General features: G+C 35.2%; 1 protein-coding gene and 1 long non-coding RNA gene across 2 annotated transcripts; both read right to left on the bottom strand.

Moving 5' to 3' along the window:
* Nucleotides 1-908: 908 nt before the first annotated feature.
* Nucleotides 909-4,590, bottom strand: LOC115440069. Its single transcript, XM_037438474.1, has 6 exons — nt 4,585-4,590; nt 4,158-4,365; nt 3,479-3,666; nt 3,012-3,231; nt 2,406-2,631; nt 909-1,669 (listed from the first exon to the last, which is right to left on the bottom strand). The coding sequence occupies exons 1-6, from the start codon at nt 4,588-4,590 to the stop codon at nt 1,201-1,203; spliced, it is 1,317 nt and encodes a 438-aa protein (XP_037294371.1). The 3' UTR covers nt 909-1,200.
* A 248-nt stretch (nt 4,591-4,838) lies between these two features.
* On the bottom strand, nt 4,839-6,850 carry LOC119189346. The gene is made up of 2 exons (XR_005112355.1): nt 6,401-6,850; nt 4,839-5,247 (listed from the first exon to the last, which is right to left on the bottom strand). It is a non-coding gene; the product is annotated as an uncharacterized LOC119189346 (long non-coding RNA).
* Between the last annotated feature and the right edge of the window lie 20,807 nt (nt 6,851-27,657).

Raw genomic sequence — 27,657 nt, 5'->3', positions numbered from 1 at the left:
AGCGTGATGCAGTTCGTTATCTGCTCGTTACCCACTGTCAAAATAGCGTGTGTCATTATGAACCCAGGAAGTGTATGTGATGACGTAACTAAAAGAACAAAGCCTAAAGCTTGCGTATTCGAGCTCACGACAACAGCTCAATCAGATAACACAAACCTTACACTAGGATTAACTCGTGAAACTTTATCTCCAAGGAATAGTGAGATCGTGATTGTGCCTCCACGCGTCGTAGCGATTTCGGCACTAACTCACAAGCCTTTTATAATTGAATCTATAAAAGCACTCGCCCTATTAATCATCTCTGATAAAATAAGGAGTTACGATCCAGACATACTTATTTCTTCAGATTGAAGAAATGGGGCATGATAAAATACTACATTTTAATGTGGTAACAGATTGTTTGAGTAGATTAATGCTAGTGAACAAATATTATCGGAATTTCTGATTTTCAAAATTCGGAGAAATGGAAAATCATTAATTATCCCTACAGTTATTCACAGAAATTAATTGAAGTGTTGAAATTATTCATTTCAAATTTAATTATTATGAGTATTTCATTATTATGAAAGGCTTTCACATAATTATTATCATTCAACTATCACAAATGAATCCAAATAAGTTACCAATTGTCATTTTTTATATATGCGATTTTTTACGCTCTAACGAACAGCAGTAGTCCACAGTCAAAAAGTAACAGTTTTAGTTTGTTTTGCTATTCCTAAACTCTTCCTAATTTTTGTTGTTATAGTTTTTAACTATCTTCTTTGAAATATATAATAAGTGATTTTATTGTCATAATCACAGTATGAAGTAAGAGCTTAATGCCTTCTGTTATTTATTATTTAGAGGTTGAAAAATAAATACAAAACGAATACAGTTCAACACAATTTTATTGTTTCATTACAATTTCAGCCTTGCTTTTACAAATATACATTATTTACATCACAAACTTCATTCATTTTTGAGTACAAATTCCGTAAAAAGTTTACTTTTAAAAGATTAATTTTGCCTTTTTCGAGATATGAGAAAATAATTTTCATTTATACAATGATAATATGAATACAATGTCCAATATGAGAAGTATCGGGGGTGGATCCTGTGAGGAAAATAAATGAGGATCCATACACTGGCTTCTTACAATAACGATCATAACATACCTAAATGATTGTCTGTGGAGCGACATTCGCTCTTCTCGTACTGTCATTGTCGAGATAACCCCAAACTATTAGCTAATTGCGAACACCGAGCGACCACTTCATCTTGTAGGAGGCTGAACGACATCGCTATTAATATCAGCCCGAAAACTAAATACGCACAACAAGCTATCATTTGTACATATTCACTTTTTGAATTGTCTGTGTTTGTTTTTGATGTGAGGAAGCTTGTAGGAACGAAGTCCCCGAACCCTATTGTAGCTAATGCTATGAAACAGAAATACGCGGCGTCTAGGAAACTCCAGTTCTCCCAAGCGGAGAATATGGCTGCGCCTACGCAGATGTATGCCAGGAGGAGGAATAAGACGATGCCAACTGGTATGTGGCAGTGGTCAATGCCGTGGTGGTGTTGAACGGTGGACACACTGCTGCTAGGTATAGCACAGTTCTTGCTTTTGTGATTCTCCTCGTTCCAGATCAAAGGCACTCGTGATGGGGTGTCGTGTGGACATATTCTGTGGACAATATAAGAGATGCAGTTAATTATTGCATTTTAATACTTCAGTAATTCTTTTTCGAAGCTGACACCATCAAACTCAGAAATTAAATTCAAATGTTGCGTAATGCCAAAGTTCTATCAGTAAGCAGCAATAATATAATTGTTTTTAACTGGTTTAAAAACAATACTATAGAACTACGTAGTTGCCTATAGTGCTCATAACCGATCTTCAAAATTTTCAAAATAATTAATATAGCCTAGGAGATTTGAAAGTTCACATTAATCAGAAATTTCTTTTATAAATAAATTTTCAATTTTCACATTCATGACTCTCAGATTTCATTATTCAAAGTATTCATAAAACAATGGTTTATTTTTGAAATCAGAATCTGGAAACCGTATTCGGGTATTCGTACTCGGTCGGGAGAGATTCGTTAAATTTTAAAATCAACAGAAGTTTATATTGGCTCATTTCTACCTCTGCCAATTCCCAGGAATAATATTAGATTTGTCCAATACTCGCTGGTGTTATTAATATAACTTTGTTATATACTCTATCGTATTTTTTCAATTAAACCAAATATTTCAAGCCATGTTAAAAAGTTACCTACAGACATAAGGATGATTTTTCTAGAACAAGTATATCATAACCTGATGGACCTCAAACCTTTTTTAATCATACAGCTATGTGTTTTATGTCATTATCCCATAAATCATTATTACCTATCAGGCCGTAAATCATTTTCACTTACCCTTCATCAGGATCCTCTGAATCATCAAGATCATCTTGACTCCTGTTTAGCGTCAGTTCTCCGCACTCTTCTGCTATGAGCTGCTCTATGGCTGGTCCTCTTGGCCTCTGAATAGTTCCCTTCCCTCTCCCTCGGCCAGGTCCATGTACGGTGGCCAGGCATTTCATACTCGTCGTCTTCTTTCTGTCTAAAGTTTGAGTTTGAAGAGCTGATGATGAATGGGGCTCTGAGAACAAAAGTTTTTGGGAACAGTTAATGTATTGACGTAGTTGTATTACGGTACGCCTGCAGTGCTGGTGTCTCGGGTTCTGTCTCCGGGTGGGACAAAGTGATATTGTTTTTTTTTTCACGCAGTATCAGCCTGGGAATTGGAATTTATGCCCAAAATGGAGATAGATTCGTCCCCTATCACATCATAGTAAAGAATACATATGGCAGAGATGTTAATAATTATAAACAAAATACGCCATAATTTAGTTTTACTTTGTACAAAAACTGAGAATTTAGGTTGCTTGAAGTTTAAATATATATTCATAAAAATTAAAGAAGTTAAGCAGTGATAATCAAGGTCTAAGTCATGATGCTGATGATAAAAGTCATATTTACCATCAGTCAAGGCACTGCGCTTCACTCGACCCAGGGTAGCCGCTCTGGGACTCGACGGCGCTCGTTCAAATACTTGCGAGTACTGTCCACGGTCCCCTGCCCTGGCTTTCACAGTGCCAGGGGATCTGTGACTCCTGGGCGGGAATGACGTATACTGGTTGTGTTCTGTTGGCTGCGGTAGCAATCGTTGTTGCTCGTGCAATTGTAGGTGGTTTTCAAGCTGGCAAAACGTATTATTTGAAAAAATCTGCCTTAATATGTAGACAGGTATAATGATTTTAGAAATATATTATTCTCTTATCATGTGTATTCGATTCATTTTCGAATGCAAAATTAAATAATTTCCTTGATGATTATATAATATAACTAATGTTATGAGGATTGAAAAAAATAGTAGAAAAAAATAGGATATCTTGATTAGATAACAGATTACATTTATTGGGATTAATAGAAAATTTTAAAAATACCTCTCCATCTTTTCCCCAAGAATTGGGAACTTTTCTCCTCGTGGCCTTGAGCCATGCCTTTCGTGCCAGTCTTGCTAGTGAAGCTCCCAGTCCAGCTAGACATGCCAGAGTGAGTGGCACACCAGCCGCTGCGTACGCCACTGTCGCTGCTCGACCGGCTGCAGTTCTCGGTGATACATTTCCATAGCCTATAGAAACAAAACATGTGTTATGACAATGTGATTTGCAGTGACTAGTGTAGTGTAGTGTAGTGGCTGGACATGTGTTTCCAACTTATGACGCCATAAGGTCTCCGATATTTCAGTAATAGCAAATTAAGATTGTATTACGAAACCGATAGCCACATTCAAAATTTCGCGAATTATGATTACATTATGTTAAAAAGGTAATTTAGAAGAACCAATGTTATTTTTTACTTAATAATTAGGTCGAGTTATGCCAAAATGTATCACATAAAAAAAAAATTTGATTGGCGAACAAATACTTGTGTCAGATATAACTGAGATCTTGGCGTGTTTTGTTGAACAGCAAAGTATTATATTTGGATCAATTAATATTTATTTTTGGATAAATTGAGAGTTAGTACATTACTAGATCCAATTATAATTTAAATTGAAAATAACATTATGAGTCTTAAACTTTAAGTGTTCCAAATTTTTTGCTAAAATCAATGTCTCACCTATAGTAGTTATTAGAGTGATGCAGTATACGAGCGCCCCTGAGAAGGTCCACTTCGAGTCTAGCGCTAATTCTGGCGGCTGGGACTCCGGTGACTGCCTCGCTGCGGCTACTATGGAAGACTCGAACTTACGCAGCTGCTCATGGACCAGCCTCGTCCAATTCCTCTCGTACAAGACATTGAGGCGTTCTGGAACAATAAAATATACCTACATAAATTCATTTTTAATAAGGGCACGGAAAGCGACCCGAGAGCATCTCATGATAAGTAGAGTGGAATTCAATAGAATATTGATTGACGAGAGAAGATTATTCCTCGGCAATCGACACAATTATGTCGGCGAGTTGCATCCGGATCCTAGTCGGGTATAATTTTAGTCTCTTTACCGTTTCTTAATTCTGTGTAAAGAAATGCCACGAATATTTACAAACATTGCGTGCAGTAGTCCTTATCCAGTCGAACAAAAAATATATCTAAAATATATTATAATTCATTGAACCAAATTGACAAATTGGACACCGTCTCATAACGAGGTAAATCTAAGAACAGAGTAAATAATTTCTCAACCCGACACGGCCAAATGGCTTCACTGCACTTGATGTTTAATATCCCAAGAAATATCAATAGAAAGACTGTTCGTTAGCTCTGTTACGGTAAACGAATCATCTAGAAAATAAAGTGTACCGTTTGAAAACATTTAATTAAAAGTACAAGAACAATAACAGTTGCTAAAGAATTTTATTACAGTTGTTAGTTCGCAGGTAAGTTGATTTCGCTGGAGTTGCGAACTTCACACGCTCTGAGTAATTGAATCCATAATTTTAATTTATTAGTTTGAAACGATGAAGTTAGTATGGTATTCGGTGTTTCTTTTCACGAATCATTCACATAAATAGTTGTGGTTGTATTTATGATTGCGCTGTACATTATATCCCTTAGGTTTAGTACTATTTGAATCATGTTAATATTATGCGTGGTTTCCTCAATCTATTAAATCATAATTTTTGTTCCATACTTTGAAGTTGCAATTTTTTTCTTCTTTTAACTTTCGAATTCATTTTGGCAAATTTTGTTCCATTGCCAAAATATCCTGTAATAATCACATCGGAATGATAATATAAGGGTACACGAAAGACTTTAAATAATTATACTGCCGTGTTAAGCTCAAAAGCGGTATCTCAAAAAAATCAAAATCTTGATTTTATGTTGTCAGATAGCTTAAAGAAATACCCATCCAATAAACTTACCTAAATGATGGTATCTTGTTAAGAACTTGTTAAAAAAAAACCTTAAAGAAGTTTCTCTATCTCAGTTTTACATACAAAACTATATTTACAAAACTTCTATTATCTCGAAATAAGGTTTACCTGACATACCGATTTTGCGCTTAGCAGGGCAGTATAGTACTCATTGCAAAAATATGTATATAGGTATATATTGTAGACGGTATAGCGCTACCTTAAACAATTGACACAACGTTAACAATATATTTGAACTTGTAAAACTTCTAATCCGATACTATCCGTGTTTATTTATCTAGTGTCGCGATAATTGCATTACCAACGAATTTGCATTCGTATCTTTTTTATATTATTAATTTTTAGCATTAAAAAAGAAGATAAAATCAAATCTGAATTAGTTTATATTCAATGATTTATTAGAAATACCTTTTGTAATTATATTCTTTGTAAAAAATACATTCCGAACTACGGAAAGAGAGTCAGCAATTTCAGTGACAAAAGAACAAATATTTATATGATAGACGATACGTGGTAAGTTACCGATTGTTTTATTCTAACGTGTGATATTCTTTGCCAGTATCTACTGTAATAGCATCGTAAACTGGTTTTAAAAAGAGCAACACTAGAGTTTAAATTCGTTTCTCGGAAAATGTTTTCCGAGCTGCCAGTGCAGTAAAAATTGATGGAAGCCAAATATTTTCGTTCTCATGTTTGGAATAATTTTCATAACTATATTGAAAATGTTGTTACTCGAAAACGCAGCTGGTGATATTTAATTTCCAATGGCAATGCGGATAAATAAAAGAGAAATATAATAAACATTAAGACAAAGGTTATTCAGTGTCTGTATTATTATGACAACATTTTGCGTATACCTTATAAATAGAATATTTACAACCGTTCATAATAAATACAATTTATAATTCACAAAATCGGCACTATCTCAACCACATAACGATCACAAGCTCTGTAAGCCAAGACTTACAAATAAAATATACTCACGATATGTCTGGAAGTAACCTAGCTTTTGTCAGCACATTTAACCAACCTTATTGTATCCATCTCATGATGTTTTTTTAAAGGGTATTGTCCAATCGCCATATGGACCCAAATTCCCCGGCAACCTAAGTTTTTCGAATATCACTTTTTTATTAATTCTTCCTCAACTCGGAGCGCGAACCAACAACCATAATCATGCTACTAAAATAACAACAGACAGATGGATTTTACTTTTCCAGTATATTGCGCACACACTTGTGCACATTAATATCTCCTACGTAGGTACGCAGTACGCATATTAAAGTGCACAAGTGGCTGATGTCTGTAGAGATTGGCCGCCGTTACGGAAATTCGACTAAAAGGGATTCATTTATTCAAAACAAGCTGACCCGACAGACGTTGTCTCGTCTTAACTATGAATTTGCAGGTCGCATTCTGTCAATCGCTGACAGTTATATAAAATTAATATTTTCGTTAAGTTTTCTTAAATTTTCTAATTTTCCGCAGAATTTTTTGAATTTTTCCTTTCATAAGAACCTTCTTCTGACAGTAACAAACAAAATAAAAAAAATAGTGAAATCTGTCCAGCCGTTCACGCGTGATGGCATGACCAAGGGAAAAAGAGATTCATTTTTATATATATATGTCGGAGAAGCATTATTCCCGTCGACATCATCATTAGTGGTTGCGGACTTAGTGGGCGTTATCAGGGTAAAATGCGAGCACAAAACACAATGATCACAGATATTTTTATATTCGAATTCAAATTAAACAATATTTGTCACTTTACAATAATGAAGATAGAAAAGTGGACAATAAAGACTGAGCAGCGGGTTCAGGGCACCGATCTTACTTTAACCAAACAAATATTCTCAACGATCCAACTCGATCAACTCGACCAGTCACTATCATGATTCCTCCAACGAATGTCCAAAGCACTCATGGCCTACCTGAATCGTAAAGATGGCGCCTCGACCCCGCTCGAGGCACGTGCCTGCTCTGATTGGTCGTTTCGTAAATTATAATTTTTAAATAAACTTCTATTACATTATGACTAATGCGTAAGGTTTTAAGTAATAGAAAATGTAACAAATCTAATAAAATTAGATTAACAATTATTGTGCGTTATGCACGCAAACAACAATCAACCGGACACATATCTTCCTCCGACACGGCCGTCCTGACATATTACACGCCCTCGTGTAATGTTGAAGGCCGCGCATCATAGTTTCCTGCAGAAAAGAGAGTAATATAATAGTATTGTTCGGCCACTCCTGACCAAGGAAATCGTGTACATTTTGTCTTCTGCGCGACGACTTTCTTTAAGGTATTTTCACAAAATAGATGCCCTATAATAGTAATTAGGCTTTCCGTATCGAATCTGAATCTCAATAGACTCCACATTACATACTGAATTAAATCCGCAGTATCGAAACAGTCACCTCGTCGTCTATCGCGTTTCACATTTTTTTTATTATTAACAACGGCCACCTCGCCTCTTACACTACTTTTCTAGGGCCACCTCGCCTCTTATACACTTATCAAGGGCCACCTCGCCTCTTATACACTTTTCAGGGCCACCTCGCCTCTCATTCTACTGATTCTACTTTTTAATGGCCTAACAAATTGGCATTTCAAAGCTTAACGAAACCATAACCACCACCACGCCTGCCAGGCTACCTTATGAAGAAAATTTATCTCTTGTGAAATCCTTTAGTAACAAGTACTTGGTAAAATCTTTATAGATGGCTCACCTCTTACGATAAAAATAGATGTCAAACAGTAGCCCTAACGGTTTCTTATCCAGAGTTTCGCGTATACCATCCGGAGTACCTCAAGGATCATTACTTGCCCCATTGCTTTTCATCATATTTGTTAACGATATTAATGAAAACTTTTTAAACTCTAAAATACTTTTATATGCAGACGATATGAAAATATTTAGTCATATTGCTACTGGAGCTGATAATCTCGCACTACAAGAGGACCTTACTCGTTTTACAAATAACGGTAGATTAAACAAATTAGATTTAAAGATTTAAAAGTCTCTAAATGCTATATCTGTACCTTTACACGAAAGCCAAACCCCATTGAATTTACATACTCAATTGATGAAACTCCTTAACCAGTGTCAACTCTATTAAAGACTTAGGAGTAACGTTCGACTCGAAAATTTAGTTTGATATCCACATTAACAACATCATCAAGGCTGCATCTAAACCTTAAGGTTTCGTAATGAGAATATCGTCTGACTTCAACAATATAAAAACAATTAAAGTTTTATACTGTACTCTCGTGCATAGCCATCTCGAATATTATTCACAAGTATGGAATCCAAATTACAATAGTCATATCGACAGAATTGAAAGCATTCCGAGAAAGTTTGTGAGATATTTACAATATCGCTCCCATAAGTATCTTCCAAACTACATTAGCCACTACAAAAAAATCTCATTCATCCTTTAGAGGAACAAAGGCGCATAGCTGACTTAGCGTATATCTTTTACATTCCGAATAGTTCTGTGGACTGTCCTGATCTACGGACAAAAATAGGATTACATATCCATACTAGCCATATAAGAAAACCAAGCCTATTACATGTACGCACTGCGAAGTAAGTTTATCATCAAAGCTCCTATATAACCAGAGTCAGTAGAATATTTAATTCATTGAAAGTGTCTCGAAACTAAGAAAAGTCTTGGCTGATGCTTTCTTTTCATAATACGTGTCACTTCTCTACATTTTAATTTTTATTTATGTAATGTGATCTCTGTAATCTTCTGAGCTGCCTGTTATTACTTCTAACATAAACTCACACATATCTGTGAAACCTTTAAATTGGCCTTCAGTTATATAATTGTTCAAACTATGTCTGTTTTAGCTGATAGTTTTCTGTAAAAATAGAAATAAAATAATAAACCGTCTGCTAGAATGAAAACATATTCCTTTCATCATTTTGCCACTGAACTTACTTGTGGCGCCGATGTGTACTGTAAGCTAAGGAATATCAGCTTTCAGTATGGACCGTTACACTATCGGTTGTTTTCCACTTCGTAACTCAGCTACTCTATATGTTATGCAATTTTATGATGTATTTTGAGATACTGGGAAGCCAGTAATGTTGATAACATGCCATCTCTTAAGTTTTATCCCAACCCAAGGGAAAAATTTACTCATGTATACCACTAATAATTGACCAATGAAAAACTGTACATTTTTCGCAGGTATCACTAAATTATCCATGTAGACAATTGTGGAAGATTGCGCTAAGTCACCTAGAGCCATTGATGTATATTCTATAGACACGAACGTCCATATAAACTATTTGTTCAAAATCTTATCTAAAATGACAACCAAAACGTTACTGTTAAACCCATTCACTCACTTGAACAACAAATAATTTCACTTATTTGATCAACATTTTTTTTTTATTCACATCCAGGCTTACACCCAGACTCGAGCTCCCTTATAATGAGCGTCACTCCACACACAACCACACGCTGTCAATGTTGAAATTCATACTAAAGTCAGGTGTACGGATCGCAATACAGCTGAGCTGAACACAATGAGTGTACGGAACACCAGATCCAACACGTAGTACATATACATCGATGCCTAGAGCAGTATTAATAACTCTCTGATACATAGAGGTTGCATTTCGTAGGCCAAAATACATTACAGTAAACTCATAATGAGAGTTCTGAATAATAAATGCGGTTTTATGTATCGAATTTGCCTCTACAGGAATTTAATTAAATCCATTAGCCATGTCGACACTTATTTAATCGCATGACGGATAATCTTTGGACTTGATCACCGATTAGAGTATTAGAGTTTAATTCTCGGTTTTCTATGCACATTCGATGTGTGCCATCGCGCTGCTTCACTAAGAGTGTTGGGTTAGAAAAGAGCGAGTTGTTTGGTGTAATAAATCCGGCAGATATCACTTACTCTTCAGGACTCAATGACATGGTTGCCGTTGCACGATTTTTCTAGGATCTACTAAAGTCATTTGTAACTCACCTCTTTTTATTCTACTCGTAGGCGTGCCTTCAACAGATGGGTTCTTGAAGCTGCTAAGAAGTTCTATTAGTTGTGTTTAAAATCATCAGGTATATCGGTATCCAAGCCAAGAAAACCAGCCACTACGTTTACTTACGTTGCAAATATTAACTAGAGAGGGCCTCGTAATTATATTAAGATTATTGCTCGATATGTGTATACTGATAAACCTAAGGCTAACAAACTGCGTCCAATCAAAATATCACATAATACATCGCATTTTCTTATACCAATCAAAGTAATAATTGCACGCTACAATGTACCAACAAGCTTAAGAGAGACGCTCTTTCTTAATTAGGGAACAGTCAGCACCGGAATCAAAACAAAATGAGAACTGCTCACCAAATCACGTAATTATCCCAGTGATAGGTTTCATACCACATACGTCCACTAGCTTCACAACGCTCAGTACGGTGGCAGATTGTGCGCTACTGCTCGCAACTGGCCATATTTTAGAGCATCGCGACGCCACACGACCCTCAACACTACTCTTGTAACAAGTAACAGGAGCCTGTGTAGCAACGGCGGTGTTTCGGCGCTCAGAGGTCGGGGTTATCTTCTGCATGTTATGTAGTCGACTGAAAGATCGTTACTTCTTTAGAAAAAAACAAAAAAAATATTACGTTGTAAACGTGGCTCAATTTGTCCCATGTGTGCAAGTATTAAGGGTACCATCACTTCTTCTTTGTCTTAATTACTCCATCGTGAAATAAGTAAAATAAATAAACGACTTGCATATGCAGCAAGACATTCTCCTTCTTGCGGTCTACCAGTAAGCATTTTTAATATAGTCGCTGCCTAAGATGTTTTCATTACATAGACACGTTGTCCGAGCTCAATATTGGCAAGACAAAAGCAATTCAATTGCCCGACATTCAATTAGTTGACTTCCAACCACTGTCGCGGCTGGTCGGCCCACAATATTTTTGTATTTTTATAAATAAAACGCCTTCCTGTATTTTTAGACGACGTACAAATTATACTCCAACTGTGAATGAAAAAAAACATTTCATTCCATACGTTAGTAATAAGCATACACTATTCAAGTCATTTTAACCATTAAATACATTACATTCGACTGTCATGGCTGGTCATGGCGACCAGAGACCAATAAACTAGATGGACACGGCGGTCGACGCTCGGGCCATATCAATGTGAGCTGCAAGGGCTGTACAAGTATGTGACTATAGTAAATAGTACGCTGCTCATTTGTGCAATTTTGCTAGTCCATGACACTTCTATTTGTAAAACGTCATTGGTCGCTGCACATGTTTTTTTTAACGTATCGAAACGAAAAATAACAATTTCCTTAAATTTATTCACTACATATTAGGAAAAGCTATCTGAGAAAACCATGTTGCGGGCAAGCCTCTTATTGCCTTACTAAGTATGAGAATTAATTTACTTCCCTCTATATCACAATCCGATAAGCAGATTGCCTGCCGTTGACAGCCAGGCCTGGGCATCAGTGTTTGTATGTGCCAGTTGGAATTTAGGTAGCGTGATGCCCTTATCCGAGATATTCGGTGAGTTGGTTAGCGCCTCCACGAGTAGCTTCATATTGGTTTCAATGTGCTTCGAATAACGTGCACCATCCGTCATTTGCCGCCATCCATCCACTCACGTTTTGTGCCTGCACCGATCCCACTTCTGATGTCGGAGAAGCATTATTCCCGTCGACATCATCATTAGTGGTTGCGGACTTAGTGGGCGTTATCAGGGTAAAATGCGAGCACAAAACACAATGATCACAGATATTTTTATATTCGAATTCAAATTAAACAATATTTGTCACTTTACAATAATGAAGATAGAAAAGTGGACAATAAAGACTGAGCAGCGGGTTCAGGGCACCGATCTTACTTTAACCAAACAAATATTCTCAACGATCCAACTCGATCAACTCGACCAGTCACTATCATGATTCCTCCAACGAATGTCCAAAGCACTCATGGCCTACCTGAATCGTAAAGATGGCGCCTCGACCCCGCTCGAGGCACGTGCCTTGCTCTGATTGGTCGTTTCGTAAATTATAATTTTTAAATAAACTTCTATTACATTATGACTAATGCGTAAGGTTTTAAGTAATAGAAAATGTAACAAATCTAATAAAATTAGATTAACAATTATTGTGCGTTATGCACGCAAACAACAATCAACCGGACACATATCTTCCTCCGACATATATATAAAAATGAATCTATATATATATATATATATATATATAGATAACGAAGCAAGTAATAGCCAGCGTAAAGGCAGAGTCCGAAACGGCTAACTTCTACAAAGTGATTTATTACAGTTCAAAAACTAATAAAAAAGTTAAAAATATTTCTTTATCGACAGTGATTGACATTGAAACGAATAACGTTCAGTAGTTACATACAAATGAGCTTACATTTTTAATTAGTGATTAAAAGTGACTTTGCTCTAAAATAATCTTTCACCACGAAGAAAGTAATGAGGGATTAGTTAAAAAGTTTAATCATAAGGTTTTTATAAATGACAGACGAGCGATCGGGTCATTTGATAATAGGCTCATCATTATTGACAAATATCTTCGTGAAATATTTTTTTTAATATTGTCTTTATTGATTTACCAGGGTACATAATTTTACAAAAATGCAATTTGTGATTTAACAATTGAGCTGTAGGGAGAGATGGCGAGCTACCGCTACTTGGTACGCCCCCCCCCCCCCTCTGAAAAATCAGGAAATCACATTTGGAAACGTTTCCCAGACTGTTGGTATCAATCCCACGCCTCCACAACTGATAGTTATTTACGCACTAACCCACGGAGTCTATGAATAACTCTTGTGGTCTAGAATCTAGGCTATATCCATATATCGCGTTTATCGCACGCACCGAAGAAGGCCATTGCGAGGTTTTAGTCGGAATGCCGTCAAGAATTCTATAAGGGACCGGCTCATATTTACATATTCGTGATATTTCTCATCGGAACAGTGGGTAGGAAGGACTGTGACCTCGATACAACCATTGGCCTACCCTCGACACTTGGACTTTATCCGTAAATAGTATTTGAGTGAAAAATACACACTATAACATTGATTGCTATAAAATCAAATGTCTAATACTTATACAATTGTAAAAGAAAATGATAATTCTAAAATCAATGAAAAATTATATAACCGGATCTTACTTGCAAACTATTACTCCAAAAAACCGGATAAGTGCGAGTTGGACTCGTGTTCCGAGGGTTGCGTAGTAATTTGAAGATAATGTATCTAAGTATATTATTACCATTTTCAGATTTTATCTTTCACACGTGTGGTCCCGTTGACACTGGAATCATGAAATTTGGCTAGAAGTAAAACATAGTTTCCAGGTCAATGAGAAGTACCGTATAGGTTTTGAATCCCTTTTAAAATCACAAGTATGCGAAAATATGCGAATAACACGGCCATAACATACATACATGCGATATACGGAGTGGCTGAAAACCGGCGCTGGCTAAGTTTCACAGCTCAGATAGCAGTTAGCTGAGCCACTTCCTTTTGCCATTTTTTTTGTAAGATTGTTTTGTTTTTATGTTTTAATTTATGTAATAGTTTAAAATTTTGGCAAAAAACGTTTTTATTAATATTATATTCTTTGATGGCGTTGACTTACAAGTGTGATTTTTGCTAAAAGAGACCGTAGGCCTAAGCAGTAGTGTTGTGTAGTCACTCTTATGTTTCGGTTTGAAGAACATTGTAGCCATAACTACTGGGACCTTATTCTGTATGGTAGTGTAAACGCGTAACGCGGCCGTGTCATGTTATCTTCGAGAAATGTGCATGAAATGGTATTCTGTAAGCCAAATTTCTATAGTCCTAAACATGATGCGTTGTGTTACGTGCTTGTTACGCACTGTTAAAATAACGTGCGGGATAGAGAATAAGGCCCCAGTAGTGTTGTGTAGTCACTGTTGTGTTCCGGTTCGAAGATCACTGTAGCCGTAACTACTGGACATAATAAGACTTAACATCGTAGCTTAGGATGGTGATCACAATGAAATACCAAACAATAATTTGTAATTCAAGGTGTTGGATGGTGTTTCTACTGTCTATGGGCGGTCGTATCGCTTACCAGGCAAAACGAAAACTCGTCTCGTCATTCAATGCAATAAAAAAAAATTGACCGTTTTCCCTAAACTCCTTGCTTTAATATCATTATTTGTTGGCAGTAGAGATCCGAATCGATAGTTCTAGTCGGCGGTAAAAGCTCATAATGAACAATTCCCTTCTAACCAGAAACACGCGATCGGCAAACTCGTCTCGTCGAACAAAACATTAAAAAAAAAAAAAATGTCAAACAGCCCTCGAAAGTTAAATACTTACTTTTGATTTAACTAAACAGCGGATTGCGGCCCTATTAATTTGAGTGGCTGTTCGAAATTATAATGGAGGGATCTTGGTTCGAAGTGAAAAGCCAATTTCCAGTTACATTGGCCGATCTTGATAATAATCCTTTATTAAGTGATTAATATATTTAACAATGAGTTGTTCATTGAAGTAAATAACTGATAATTTAGTTAGAATCATTATTATTACTACCCATTTATACTCACTACCTACTGACTTATAGTATTTAATTATATTAGGTAATGGACATAGTAAAATCTAGAGCATGTCAGGGTAGCTCTGACCTTGTCTATTTTTGCCAGCAAGCAACATAGGCGACATCAAAATGTTCACATTTCAAACATCGCTAGAACATTTCTTGCGTTAAAACATGATCAAAGAAAATTCACAAGGCCAGAAAATCTTGCCATTTTGCTTAACTAAACGTTAATGTTAGGTATTATTTATTGCCAATGCAAACAAAGACAGTAATCGGCTTAAAGCCTTCCTCTCAAAGTATACATAATCAACAGAAATTAGGAGGTATTTACGACAAACTGGCCTACGTCAGGGACGTAATGAAGGTAAACCGATAGGTATCGGATCTCCCCATCTTGGGCAAACGATCGAACAAATGTATAGTCAATTTAAATTAATTAGTATTTACATTTTTGTTCCAATATTATATAAATAGACAGAGCAGCTATTTATATAATAGCTACCTGTATTGTATTATTTAAAGATTCAATTTAAATGATTAATTATTTATAGAACTGTAAATCGGTATCGGTAAGTGGTAATGTTGCCTGCATTATGAGTACCTTTGCGCCAGGTTTGGTCCGTAGCGGCTTCGATTAGGTTTAAAAGAAATGTTTACAATGTTTTTTTGTTTATGTTCTAAATTTAGGTTTAGGTTTGAGAATCATTTATTTCTCATAAGATTATAAATAAATCACTTACTGATAAAAATACTTAACATAGTTATTCTATACAGGCGAGCATTTTTTTAATGCAATTTATCAGAATTCTAATGACTTTTTAATTGTGCAAAACAAATTTGTCCCCCACAAGAAAACCCAAACTACATCCTTTATCATTATAAAGCATTCCATGATAAATAGGCTTCTAAATCACCAGTGATTACTGGAGTTGTTTCATTGAGCCCATTTCGGCTGTTTAAATCTTTTCTACGTGATCGCACCCTTAAACGGTTAATTAAAATTCCGCTTGATTAATCTGTAAACAAACCTTTGAATCTGTAGGGTCGTGTTAATTGGATTCAGCATATTAAAGTAACAAAGAAATCCAGTGGTCCAAGTTTTGAAAGTATTTTAATTTGAAGTGCAAAGGCTAACCGCATCCGCGCTTGGATCTCGGCAGTTTTGAGAGAACTGCTTATGTAGATAGACTACATCTCTTTGATTAAACCAATTTTATGCAGTTTTTATTGTAGTTTCTTTATATTAAAACGTCAGTTTAAGGCGCAGGTACACACAGCAATTGGTTTGAAGGACATTGTAGCCAGTGTTACTACTGGACATAATAAGACTTAACATGTCATGTCTTAGAATGGCGGGCGCAGTGGAATACCAAGCAATACTTTATAATTCAAGGTGTTGGATGGTGTTTGTACTATTTATGGGCGGTCGTATCGCTTACCACCAGACGAAAGGTAAGCCCATCTCGTCATACAAGGCGATAAAAAAAAAGTTTGCTGAAATCATCAATCAAAAATGTATCCTATCACGAAGGTCTTTAAACCTTCTCTCTTGCATAACCTTTGTTTCTTTCAAAGCATTCACTTATGCATATGATTCTTCTGTGACTGATTTGTTCTTGGGCTTTGGGTTCATTCATCATCAGAATATCCACTTGTTCCTGAAACCTATGCTATAAAATGGAAATGAATAGCCGAACAACATACGGCCGAATATACCCATAACATACGGTATTTACAAGGAGTGAAGGTTTGTATCTTTGGGTAACACGTTTCTCGACCCTTTAGTGCGATCCCTCACGCATGAGTTCCCACTAATATAAAACAAAAAATACAACTGGTCGAAAAGTAAAGGCATTTTATAGCTGATTCATAAAATATTAATAAGGCAATAAGAGAACAAAAATTAATTCATATCCGAATTCTGCCGAACTCATTCATAAACGATGTAAATATTTACGAATGGGGTAATGAAGAGGGTACCTTGTATTTAACCGTAAAATAGGCTTTCATTAGCCTCTCTGTTAAAAACATTTTATACGTTAAATTAAATGCTAAAATATTGTTTAGGAAATTGCTGGATTACCTCAGACCATGCATGGCGTGCTTTAATTTGTAACTACAATAGCCCAACAAATTTAACTTCAAGCATGTTTATTTCAAATAGTTTCATTAATTAAACTGCCATTAATTTATTTATAACTGACTTCGATAGATCGATATCTGGCCAACTACCGAACATAAATCACACTTATCATTTCAATATTAGGACGTCGTACCCTAAAGTTGAAATCAGTTTCAAATTAAATTAATGGGTCAGCACGAGCGGCCATTACATCTACCTGCCCGCAGTGTTAAATATTTAGTCAAAAATCTAATTTTATTTATAGAAATTGGTGGAGTATGTAGCCTCAAATCGCCAATCAATGACAGAATAGAAATTAAATATTACTGAAATAAATAATCTAGTATTTATTCAAATTTATATAGTCATAATAACTGAGGACTGATTCTCATTCTCTTCGAGAAGAATTAATTCTTACGCATCATAATCGTATTCTATCTTATTGATGTTAATAATTGCTTTGCACCTTGGATATCTTCTTCATTTAGTATCATTTGCTAGGATAGTATAGTATAGTACTAGATTTATTAGTCTACTTTTTCCGAAAATAACACTATATATACTATATTTGTCGCAGGTATTTTGTCAAAGCCGTGATATTACAATTTCACTAGTCATATTAAAATTAGACGGTAGATTGTCAATCGACTTAATTTCTTACAATTTAATGGTCTGGGGCCTTATTCTCTATCCCGCACGTTATTTTAACAGTGCGTAACAAGCACGTAACACAACGCGTCATGTTTAGGACTATAGAAATTTGACTTACAGAATACCATTCCACGCAAATTTCTCGGAGATAACAAGACACGGCCGCGTTACGCGTTTACAGTGACATACAGAATAAGGGCCCTGGTTTTAGAGTCATTGTAATGTCACGCTTGCGTTACGGTAAACAGTATCAATATTGTTTACCATTCGCGAGCAATTTGCTTGTTTCATCCATTCATTGATATTAACATTATTACTTTGCATTTTAACAACCCTACCGTTGATCGCTTCACGCTATCCAATTTACGAGAAAATTTCGTGAGCGAACCCTACGCGCTTGTATCTCGTCATCACACGAGTGAATTGAGTTCGTGATCTCGCATCCAATCTGACAATGTACACAGGTAGGGTTCAAGCGTTAACGGTAAAAGACGTATTGAAAATTAATAAACTGAGGTTTTTAGGCCACGGATACAATAGCTTTGTATTATACAGGGTCATTTTGATATTGCGTTACTAAATGAAATCGCATACACGATTTACCTTTGCTGACATCATCCAAAAATCATCCATTAATAACGAATATTTTCACCAAGAATCCTGGTTTTAGTTTGCTGATTTTTTTATAATTTTGTAATTTAATGCGAATAAGGCGTGTGCGTGAGTGTATTTCTGACTGAAAGTATGATGTTGCCACTGCGACGAATTCTCTTAGAGTAGTGGTAGTAGCAGTAGCGCGTGTAAAATTCAAATTACTTTTTATTTATATTTATTTCGTTCGAGACATACACTTTTTTACTTTACATCTACGGCTCTAGTCACTTATTGTAAAGTGTTATTTCTAAGTAAATAAGTATATTATTGTAGTTTCATTTATTAGGGCTACTAATCTCTAAAAGAATTCGTCGCAGCAGCAACATCATACTTTATCCAAAAATACATTCACGCATACGCCATTTCCAGTAAACAAAAAAATAAAAATACATCAGAAAAGTAAAACTGGAATTTTTGGTGAAAACGTTCGTTATTCATGGTTGCTTTTGGTACTATGTTAGCAGAGATAAAGACGCGTCCGTGGCTTATTTTATTAACGCAATATCAAAGTGACCTTATCTCTTGAATAATTCAACCATTTATATCTAATAAACAATTCTAATATTTTTTCACATGCTTGTTTAAAACTTTTTGAATTTTATTTACGTCTTTACAAGCCCTTATATAATTTAATACAAAAACAGTTCCTTCTTTCTTTTACAATAACTGTTTAATTAAACATTCCGATTATTCCAATCTTGGATACACAATATAGGAATCGTTCGTAAACATTTGTTTGAGTGAACTGTAAACTTCATTCTATATAATATAATTGCTCATATTGTATGTGAAGAAGAACATATTGTGAAATTTAAATTTAGATATTGTTTACGTTTTTATGCCTAAACAGCCATACCATCTTTGATATCAATATAGTTTGTAACTTGAGACTAGACCTATCCTTCTTTTATCTCGAAAAATTGAAATATTCCTGCAGAATATAGCTGCATTCGTACATCATATATGATTGAGGTCGCCTTAAAATGGTAATTTTAAAGTTTTCATTGTACAAAAGCTGCGAGGAAAAGTACAGAAATGCAACATTTTGCCTCTTTGTTATGTATTTATGAAGTGTTTCAGCTACAAAGTCTAAGAAAGTTATACGAAGTTGAGTAAACGCAAGCGTTTGAAAGCTCGCATGGGAGTAAAAATTTAAAGCTTTGAAATATACATAACATTTTAGTCTGGGTTTATGAAATAGTCATAAATATTTATGTTTAGACATATCTTCAAACTAGTCATGCAAAGTATTCACACAATAACTAAACAACAACACACACACACTCACGCCTATTACCTAAAGCAATAATATACGTGACATTCTAACAATGTATTTGTTGAAATAGCAGGACACATCTAAATGTGTCAGTACACATCCAACCCAGTAGTTGGGTCATCATTCATTGTTTGAGTTAGGCCGAGTTACTAACTTCGTCCATACTTCAAATTAGCGATATTTATCATCAGTGCATTAGAGTGGTATGTGTCTACTGTTTTAGTGTACTTAGCATAGACGTAAATATCTCCTATATTTTTACCACTTCATTGCTCTCTGTAAAAATCTACTGCACATTTATTAACTGTAAGATTCAGGGTGCATAGGTATCTAATAATCAACTTCTAACATTAAATAATGACATTAAAATTAAACTATTTTTCGGATTTTATTGCGGTTTTAATGTTTTTGTTTTCTTCCGACGTTTCGTCCTTCCGTGACCACGAAGGCTCCAAAGTCTTTGAAACGTCGGAAGAAAACTAAAACATCAAAACCGCGATAAATTCCGAAAAATAATTTAATTTAATGTCTAACATTCGCGTAAACATAAGGATTTCATTATTAAATAATGACCGTTAAAATCGGCACAGATAGCACCATCATTATAATTCCTATTATTAAATGGCTAGTTACCAACAAACAAAACCTGGTATCATTTTTACCCGATCAAGGTTAAATCACCGGTACGAATTCTGCGAATGCTTCGTTCTAGAGAATTCTATATGAAAAATTCCCGACGCCTATCTCCGAACCACGGTCGAATGATTCGGAAATAAAAATTGTGCTCGTATAAATTTCGATTTGAGAGCAATATAAGTTGCATGTATCGTTGAAATCGGGAGAGCGGGAATAAACTATCCAGTGCCGATTCGGGGATATTCAATTCTTTTAGTAAAACCTATTTTTTATGTCGATTCTTTTGGGTTTAGTGGTATCGTGTTTATTATTTTGGATGTTGAATTAGAAACTGTAATACTTTTTACATTTTGGTTCCAAAATTGTATGGGCTATTGTTTATTATTTTGGATGTTGAATTAGAAACTGTAATACTTTTTACATTTTGGTTCCAAAATTGTATGGGCTATTGTTTTATTATGATTCCTTATCTGCTATCTTGAAGAGCAATATTTTTCTCATTTTCATCATCAATATTCTTCTTCGGTCTTTGGAAGTCCACTGCTGAACCTTGCCCAATGTTTTATAATATGTATTGTATTGGTTTTATTACAACAATAAAAAAAACAGGATACTAATATAATATTATAGTACTAGAATAGTTAAGGTGTGCTTGTCCCACTAATCATTTTAAAAACCTGTTTACCCATTTAAGAGTTTTATATTGTAATTTGCTTTTTTACTACTCAACCTATTAGTGCTTTAAACTATGAGTTCGTGTAGAGAAACAAAGAGGCACATTATATTATTTTCTTGGAATAAAAAGTAGCCCATGTCCTTCCCAGGCTCTTAAATTATCTTCATATTCAAATTTATAAATTTGCATTCGGTAGTTTTTGAATTTATCTCATTCAGACAGACACACGAGGCGGGGACTTTGTTCTACAATACGTAAGGTGATTTACTAATTTCAATTTTGGTAAGTACTTAAAGTAACTCTAATATGCGTTACATTAGATTTACTTTACTTTATTTTTTTTAAATAATACATTTTTGTTATATTGTACTTCGAATAAAATAAATAACCCGTTTTTACAGGTAATTTGAACGACACGCGAGATCTCGCTCGATCATTGTCTTTATTGTGGTTGAACGATTATGCTTTTATTTAATATTTACACGGGAAGTGAAATTACAAGCTGTTGATTTTTATACGTGTTTTTATAGTAACCAACCAACCATGCTGTTTTTGAAGTTTATATGTTGTGTACATAGTTTATTGCTTACAAATTCTGATTTATTTAGTTAGCATAGTTTGGGTGCCACTAGTAAATCCTGCATACCAATTAAGTTTGTATATGAAATAATACTTTTGACTGCCTTGATGGCGTAGCGGATAAAAGTTTTCAAAAACCAGCTGACAAAAAACTAATGTGAAAAGACAGCTTGCTCGTGCGTTTAGCTACTAGCTTGTTTACATTATAATAATATAATAATATCAGCCCTGTATTATATAATGTCCCACTGTTGGGCACGGGCCTCCTCTACTACTGAGAGAATTTGGCTTTAGTCCACCACGCTGGCCTAGTGCGGATTGATAGACTTCACACACCCTCAGTAATTCCTAATAGAGAATTTCTCAGGTATGCAGATTTCCTCATGATGTTTTCCTTCACCGTTAAAGCAAGCGATATTTCACAAAGAATACACACATAATTTTTTAAAAAAGTCAGAGGTGTGTGCCCTGGGCATTTGAACCTGCGGATATTCGTCTCGGCAGTCCATTCCACCAACTAGGCTATCGCCGCTTTTCATAGCCTCTTGTTACTTACATAGCCTATCTTTTAAAAATTAAGAATACGGTTAGATGACTTATTGTAATCCTCTATTTATGTTTCTGACTCTTTTATCGCACTTAATGATGTTCTTGGCTAAGCCATAAGTAGTATATAAAAACGAATATAGCAGGAGGACAGACATATATTTCCTAGTGGCCCTGATTCCTGAAAAGTCCAACTTTTAATTGGGTTATAACATGAAACAGAATGCCTTCGGCATTGTTTCATGTTTTACTGAATTCATTTTTTTTTTCGCAAGTATTTCTAAAACAATTTTGGTTACATAAATGAAAGGAAATATATGGATATAAGTAGATGGTATATAAAAAAAAATTCAAATGCGTTAATTATTTTATACTAGGTGTTGAAGTTGGTATCTATCCCTTAAAGTATGTAGTTTTTGCATAGAACTAATTTATTTCTTCTAATATTTATTTATATGTTGCACTGACGCAATAGTCCTAAAGTTGGTGTCTTTACCTTAAAATCTGTAGCTTAAGCGTTGAAGAAGCTGCACGTACTTGTATATCAATTCACTAGTCCACACTGATAGTGAAAGACCTTGCTTTTTCTGTAATAAACCTGTTTAAACTGACACAAATACTGTCGCAGATTTATTGATCATTCGACCGCTAGTTGTTTCAACCTTGCATCGACGTAACAAGGTGCATTTTAGTTTACACATTAGACTAGGGTGTATTTTGTAAACATGAAAGCGGTTGGCTTCGACATGCGGTAATGGGTAAACGTCCGGTTTAGGGAACAGGTTAAGTTTAACGGCAAGCATACTGTTTGAATAATTACCCGACTGCCCACAAGGAAGCGAATGTTAATTGAGATATGAAAAACCAACAAGCACATATCAAGCTTTTATCCACGAAGGGGCAAGCAGGGATGCACCCTCTTCTCATCACGTATTGGGGGAAAACTTAATCATTCCGGGCACATAATCCAGACTCCAGTTGATACAGTGCAAAAACCATCTCTTGGCCCAAACGGTGATTCGGTTCCGAAACCTCAGAGCGGTATTCTAACAATTAGATTCTACATAAAGAGAAGCAAACAGGAATCGGGTTATATGGACCTTTAGCCACTTAAGTGTGCCTACAAATGTTACGCATGACTATTTTGATATACGCTACAGCTTAAATAGATTGTAATAATTACTGTAAGCTGCGATAGCCTAGTTGGGTGTGGAACGGACTGCCGAGACGAATGTCCGCAGGTTCAAATCTCAAGGGCACACTCTGACTCCTGACCTGGGCTGGCTTTAGACCTGGGCACCTCTGACTTTTCTAAAAAAATCATGTGTGTATTCTTTGTGAATTTATCGTTCGCTTTAATGGTGAAGGAAAACATCGTGAGGAAACCTTGCACATCCGAGAAGTTCTCTATAGGAATTTCGAAGGTGTGTGAAGTCTATCAATCCGCACTAGACCAGCGTGGTGGACTAAAGCCTGATCCCTCTCAGTAGTGGAGGAGGCCCGTGCTCAGCAGTGGGCAAGTATATAATACAGGGCTGAAATTATTATTATTATAATTACTGTAAGATTAATTAAACAATTTCGAATTACAAAGCCAACATCGCAGTTGTATTCCAATTTGAAAATCATTGAAACAATTGTAATTACTAATTACCTACTGACATTGATACACAAAAGACCCAAGATATCACAGTTCCTTGCATTTTTTATGGGCATAGAAAAGTGACTCCTTCGCACCTGATGGTAGTGGAGTGAGATCCAATAGAATGTCGACTGACGAGAGATGATTACCCCTTGGTAGTCGACACAACTATGCCGGCCTGTTGGTACCGGATAATTGTGTGCCAAGAAACACCGCGATAAAATCCGAAAAATAGTTTCATTTTAATGTTTAACATTCACGTAACTAAAAGAAATGATTATGAGGGTCTTTCAGGCCAACAGAATCCAAAATAACAGTTTATGGTTTTTTGTCTGTCTGTTTATCTGTGTGTTTGTACACACATCCAAGGAAAATATAAAACGGAATTTTATATCTTTTTAAAGCGAGTGAAGACGCAAGCAAAAGCTAGTATAGAAAATACTACGTTAACTACATATTGTGTGCAAAAGATGTTTATGATAATATAAGTAATCTACTTGCTAAATTTCGCTGTAAAAAAACTATATGTCATCATCCTTTTACCTCAAAACGTAAACGACACACAGCCGCCTGTTTCAGGGTCCATAAAAAACTTTATTAGAACACACGAGGATCAGAGGGGACCGCGGTGAAAAACTCCCAAACATTTTATTAACATCAGATTTTTCACGAGCCAAAGGTGAAAAGAAGTGTAATGAAATTTTTGAGATAATATTTTGTATTTTTAAAAAGGTACAAAGAGAAAAATTTGATTAATTTTTGAATTAGATTATTATAAAATATTTTGGGACGTAAATTTGTATCCCTAAAATATGGAAATATAATTTGTTAACCAAATGAATTAAGTTTAAAAATAACATAAAAAATTAGTCCACTTAGAAATTATAAATTTGTATACCATCAGATATTTCATCTATCACTAAAGAACATTGTCAACGACAAAACGTGATCACTTAGACTCAGAACTAACACACATATATAGTGTGATCAAATTGAAACTACGTGTAAAACTTCAAACAGGTTTTTTAGAGTTATCCAGATTTAATCTCTGAAAAGACCTTTTACCCGGGCAGAGCCGAAAGTAAAAGCTATGTATGTGAAGCTAGTAGCGGTTAAATGAGCCCTTGCAGAGTCAACAACAGGTGCCTTCGCTATCTGATCAAACAAAGACCAACGCCAAATGCAGTTTGGTTGTGCTTTTGATCAAATATTGGAGAACGTCAAATTTGCTATTTGGTGGGCTCTCAATCAAACAGAGAACACAGGTTAACGAATGTGTCTTTGGTATATTAAGGCGCCGCGCAGACGCTTCCTTTGATGCTGAAAAACATATAATAGTGACGGATGCTTCAACTACTTCAGGAACTGTTAGTAGTGTAATGTTGCAGCAACAAGTTAACATCGTTTGGTCGGAACTTAATAATTCGATTCAAATATATTGGCAGGTCCGATTCACTGAAAGATAGTATACACAGTTTTGAAACCGTACGAAATTGTACGTATTTTTTTTTTGTACACGATATTTCCATAATTTGAATTTCGAAGATGATTGGCCTTAGTCTGGATGCAAAGACCAAATTCAAACCTGTCAGTCGTTTTAAATACAGCTTTCGCGGCTTCGCTTTAAATTTGTTATATGTCACCAAATCCGCAGTATGCTGTGGTATTTACAGTATCCAGCTTATGAATATCTTTTCAACCCACAGGAGGGATGGATATGCCAGGCTCAGGTCATCCTACTGTGCGCTACCTAACCTAAGCATAATATAAAACCTTTCTTTTACCAATATTATAAGTGCGAATGTGAAAATGTTTTGTTGTTTGAAGTGAACGCTGAAACCGTTGAACTGGTTTGGCTTTAGCACACGGATAGAAAATGTCGTTGATTAAGATATACTTTTTATCCTTATAATTTGTTCGCTTAGACAAAATTTAAATTTTTAATTTTTAGATGGCGCTGGCATTCTTTAGATCGCGCTATGTATCATTAATTCATATACGCGCATTGTAGAAGGAAAGGCTTTACACGCGAATGAACCGGGGTGTAACACTTAGTAGCTAAATACTATTTTACTTTAACTGCCTATGGCGATAATCTCTGCCATTTACCAACAGATTCCTAACAGCTAAAAGGCAATGCTATTATAACCTTACTTTCACGTCTCAAAGATTTCACAAGTTCAAACAACCATTGTTTTGGTTACCAAGTCTGCGAGCAAACAATGGATATCGATTAGGAATAACCAACAAACCATGTTCCATGGAACTTGAACATTAATCAAAGTAATGAGCGGATACAGAAGTTATTGTTAAATAAAACTACTAGGCGTATAATACATTTATTCGAATGAAAATAGATTTAGATTGGATTAGGGTGTCATTGAACTTATTTCGTCTATTATTTATTAGGACAAAACACAAATATAGTGCGGGAGAATAAATTTTATGAAGTATAGATTTAGCGTTTGTGGATTATCAGATGCCAACAGTGCATCAGTAAAAAAATATCAAGTATAGATTTCGCGTTCTGGGATTATATGGCACCCACCTGATACTATAGCATCTGCTACCAAATAAGAAGTTAAATCTATTGTAAATTATGTTCTCTATCCAACCTGTGGATAACAAATGTATTTTTCTTTCTATCGAGAAAAGCAACTTCACTGTCAAAAAACAAAACATCACTAAATAAGATATCGTCAATATTACCCATCATCAGTTTACAGTCCTACTATTACCTTCAGTTTAATAATATTAAGACCAACCCTGTATTATATACTGTCTCATTGTTGGATACTCGTCTCGTCTACCAATAAGATTGTTTAGGTCCTTAGTTCACCTCATTGATCTAGGGCAGGTTGGCACACTTCATATGCCTTCGAATATTTTATTTATATTTTTTAGGTATGTAGGTTGCATGCGATGTTTCCTTGCCGTTAAAGGAAACATCGCGATGAAAGAAATATATACTGTAACTACTTTAGTAAAACGCCAGATTATTGATAATAACTTCCGTTGAATGAACTACTAAGTTTAAACAATAACTATTGTTATTAATTCATGTCTCGGAATGTTATGATTTTGTAATTTTATATTTAAATTCATTGTATTGATTATTTAGTTTTGATAGATTCCGCTCTTCCGGCGTCGTTTAGGTGGAAGACTGTGTTGTCTCTGCTGGGGCAGTTGATATTAAGTTCTCGTGGACCGATTATTGGTACCGTAGTGATATTATAGTTGGAATTTACGAGATTATGATAAAAATAAGGAAAATAAAGTGTATATTGTCTAAAAAAGTGTTTGTAATTCTGCTTACCGAACAATACGTAACTAGAAAAACTAAAAGGTGTATGTCTCGGGTTTTGACCTGCAAATTTGTAACTCCTCAGTTTATTCCATTCCCAACCCTCACTTTGTCAAGGTTAAATAAAATCAACTCCAGAGCGTTTTATAATTTAAAAACGGCAGAGAAACAAACAGCCAACGAAACGTCGAATACGCTTTTACGTTTCAAATATTCAGGTGCTATAGAAGTAATTTTTTAATGTTTTTAGTCGACGCGATACAATATTTAGTAGAGCTTTTAGTGTAAGGTTGTTTGAATTGCTTTATGGTTGCGGGTTGAAGCTTTTTGTTTGGATAATGTGGAGAGCTTAAATTATTTTTATAGTACTTAGAAATGTCTGCCTAAAATATTAGCTATTATTTCTTATGTTGAAGTCGGTAGTTGACTCAATCACTTGATTTTAAGTTCACGCCTTTTATCATAGTGATTATCACCCACAGGATCGTAATTGGAATTGTGTTTCTACTTGTAGAAAACGAGTTATATAAGAAGAAAGTTATTTTGGTC

The sequence above is a fragment of the Manduca sexta genome, chromosome 14 (assembly GCF_014839805.1).
Source record: "Manduca sexta isolate Smith_Timp_Sample1 chromosome 14, JHU_Msex_v1.0, whole genome shotgun sequence".
Classification (NCBI taxonomy): Eukaryota; Metazoa; Arthropoda; class Insecta; order Lepidoptera; family Sphingidae; genus Manduca; species Manduca sexta.
This window is presented reverse-complemented; position numbering and strand designations above follow the sequence as displayed.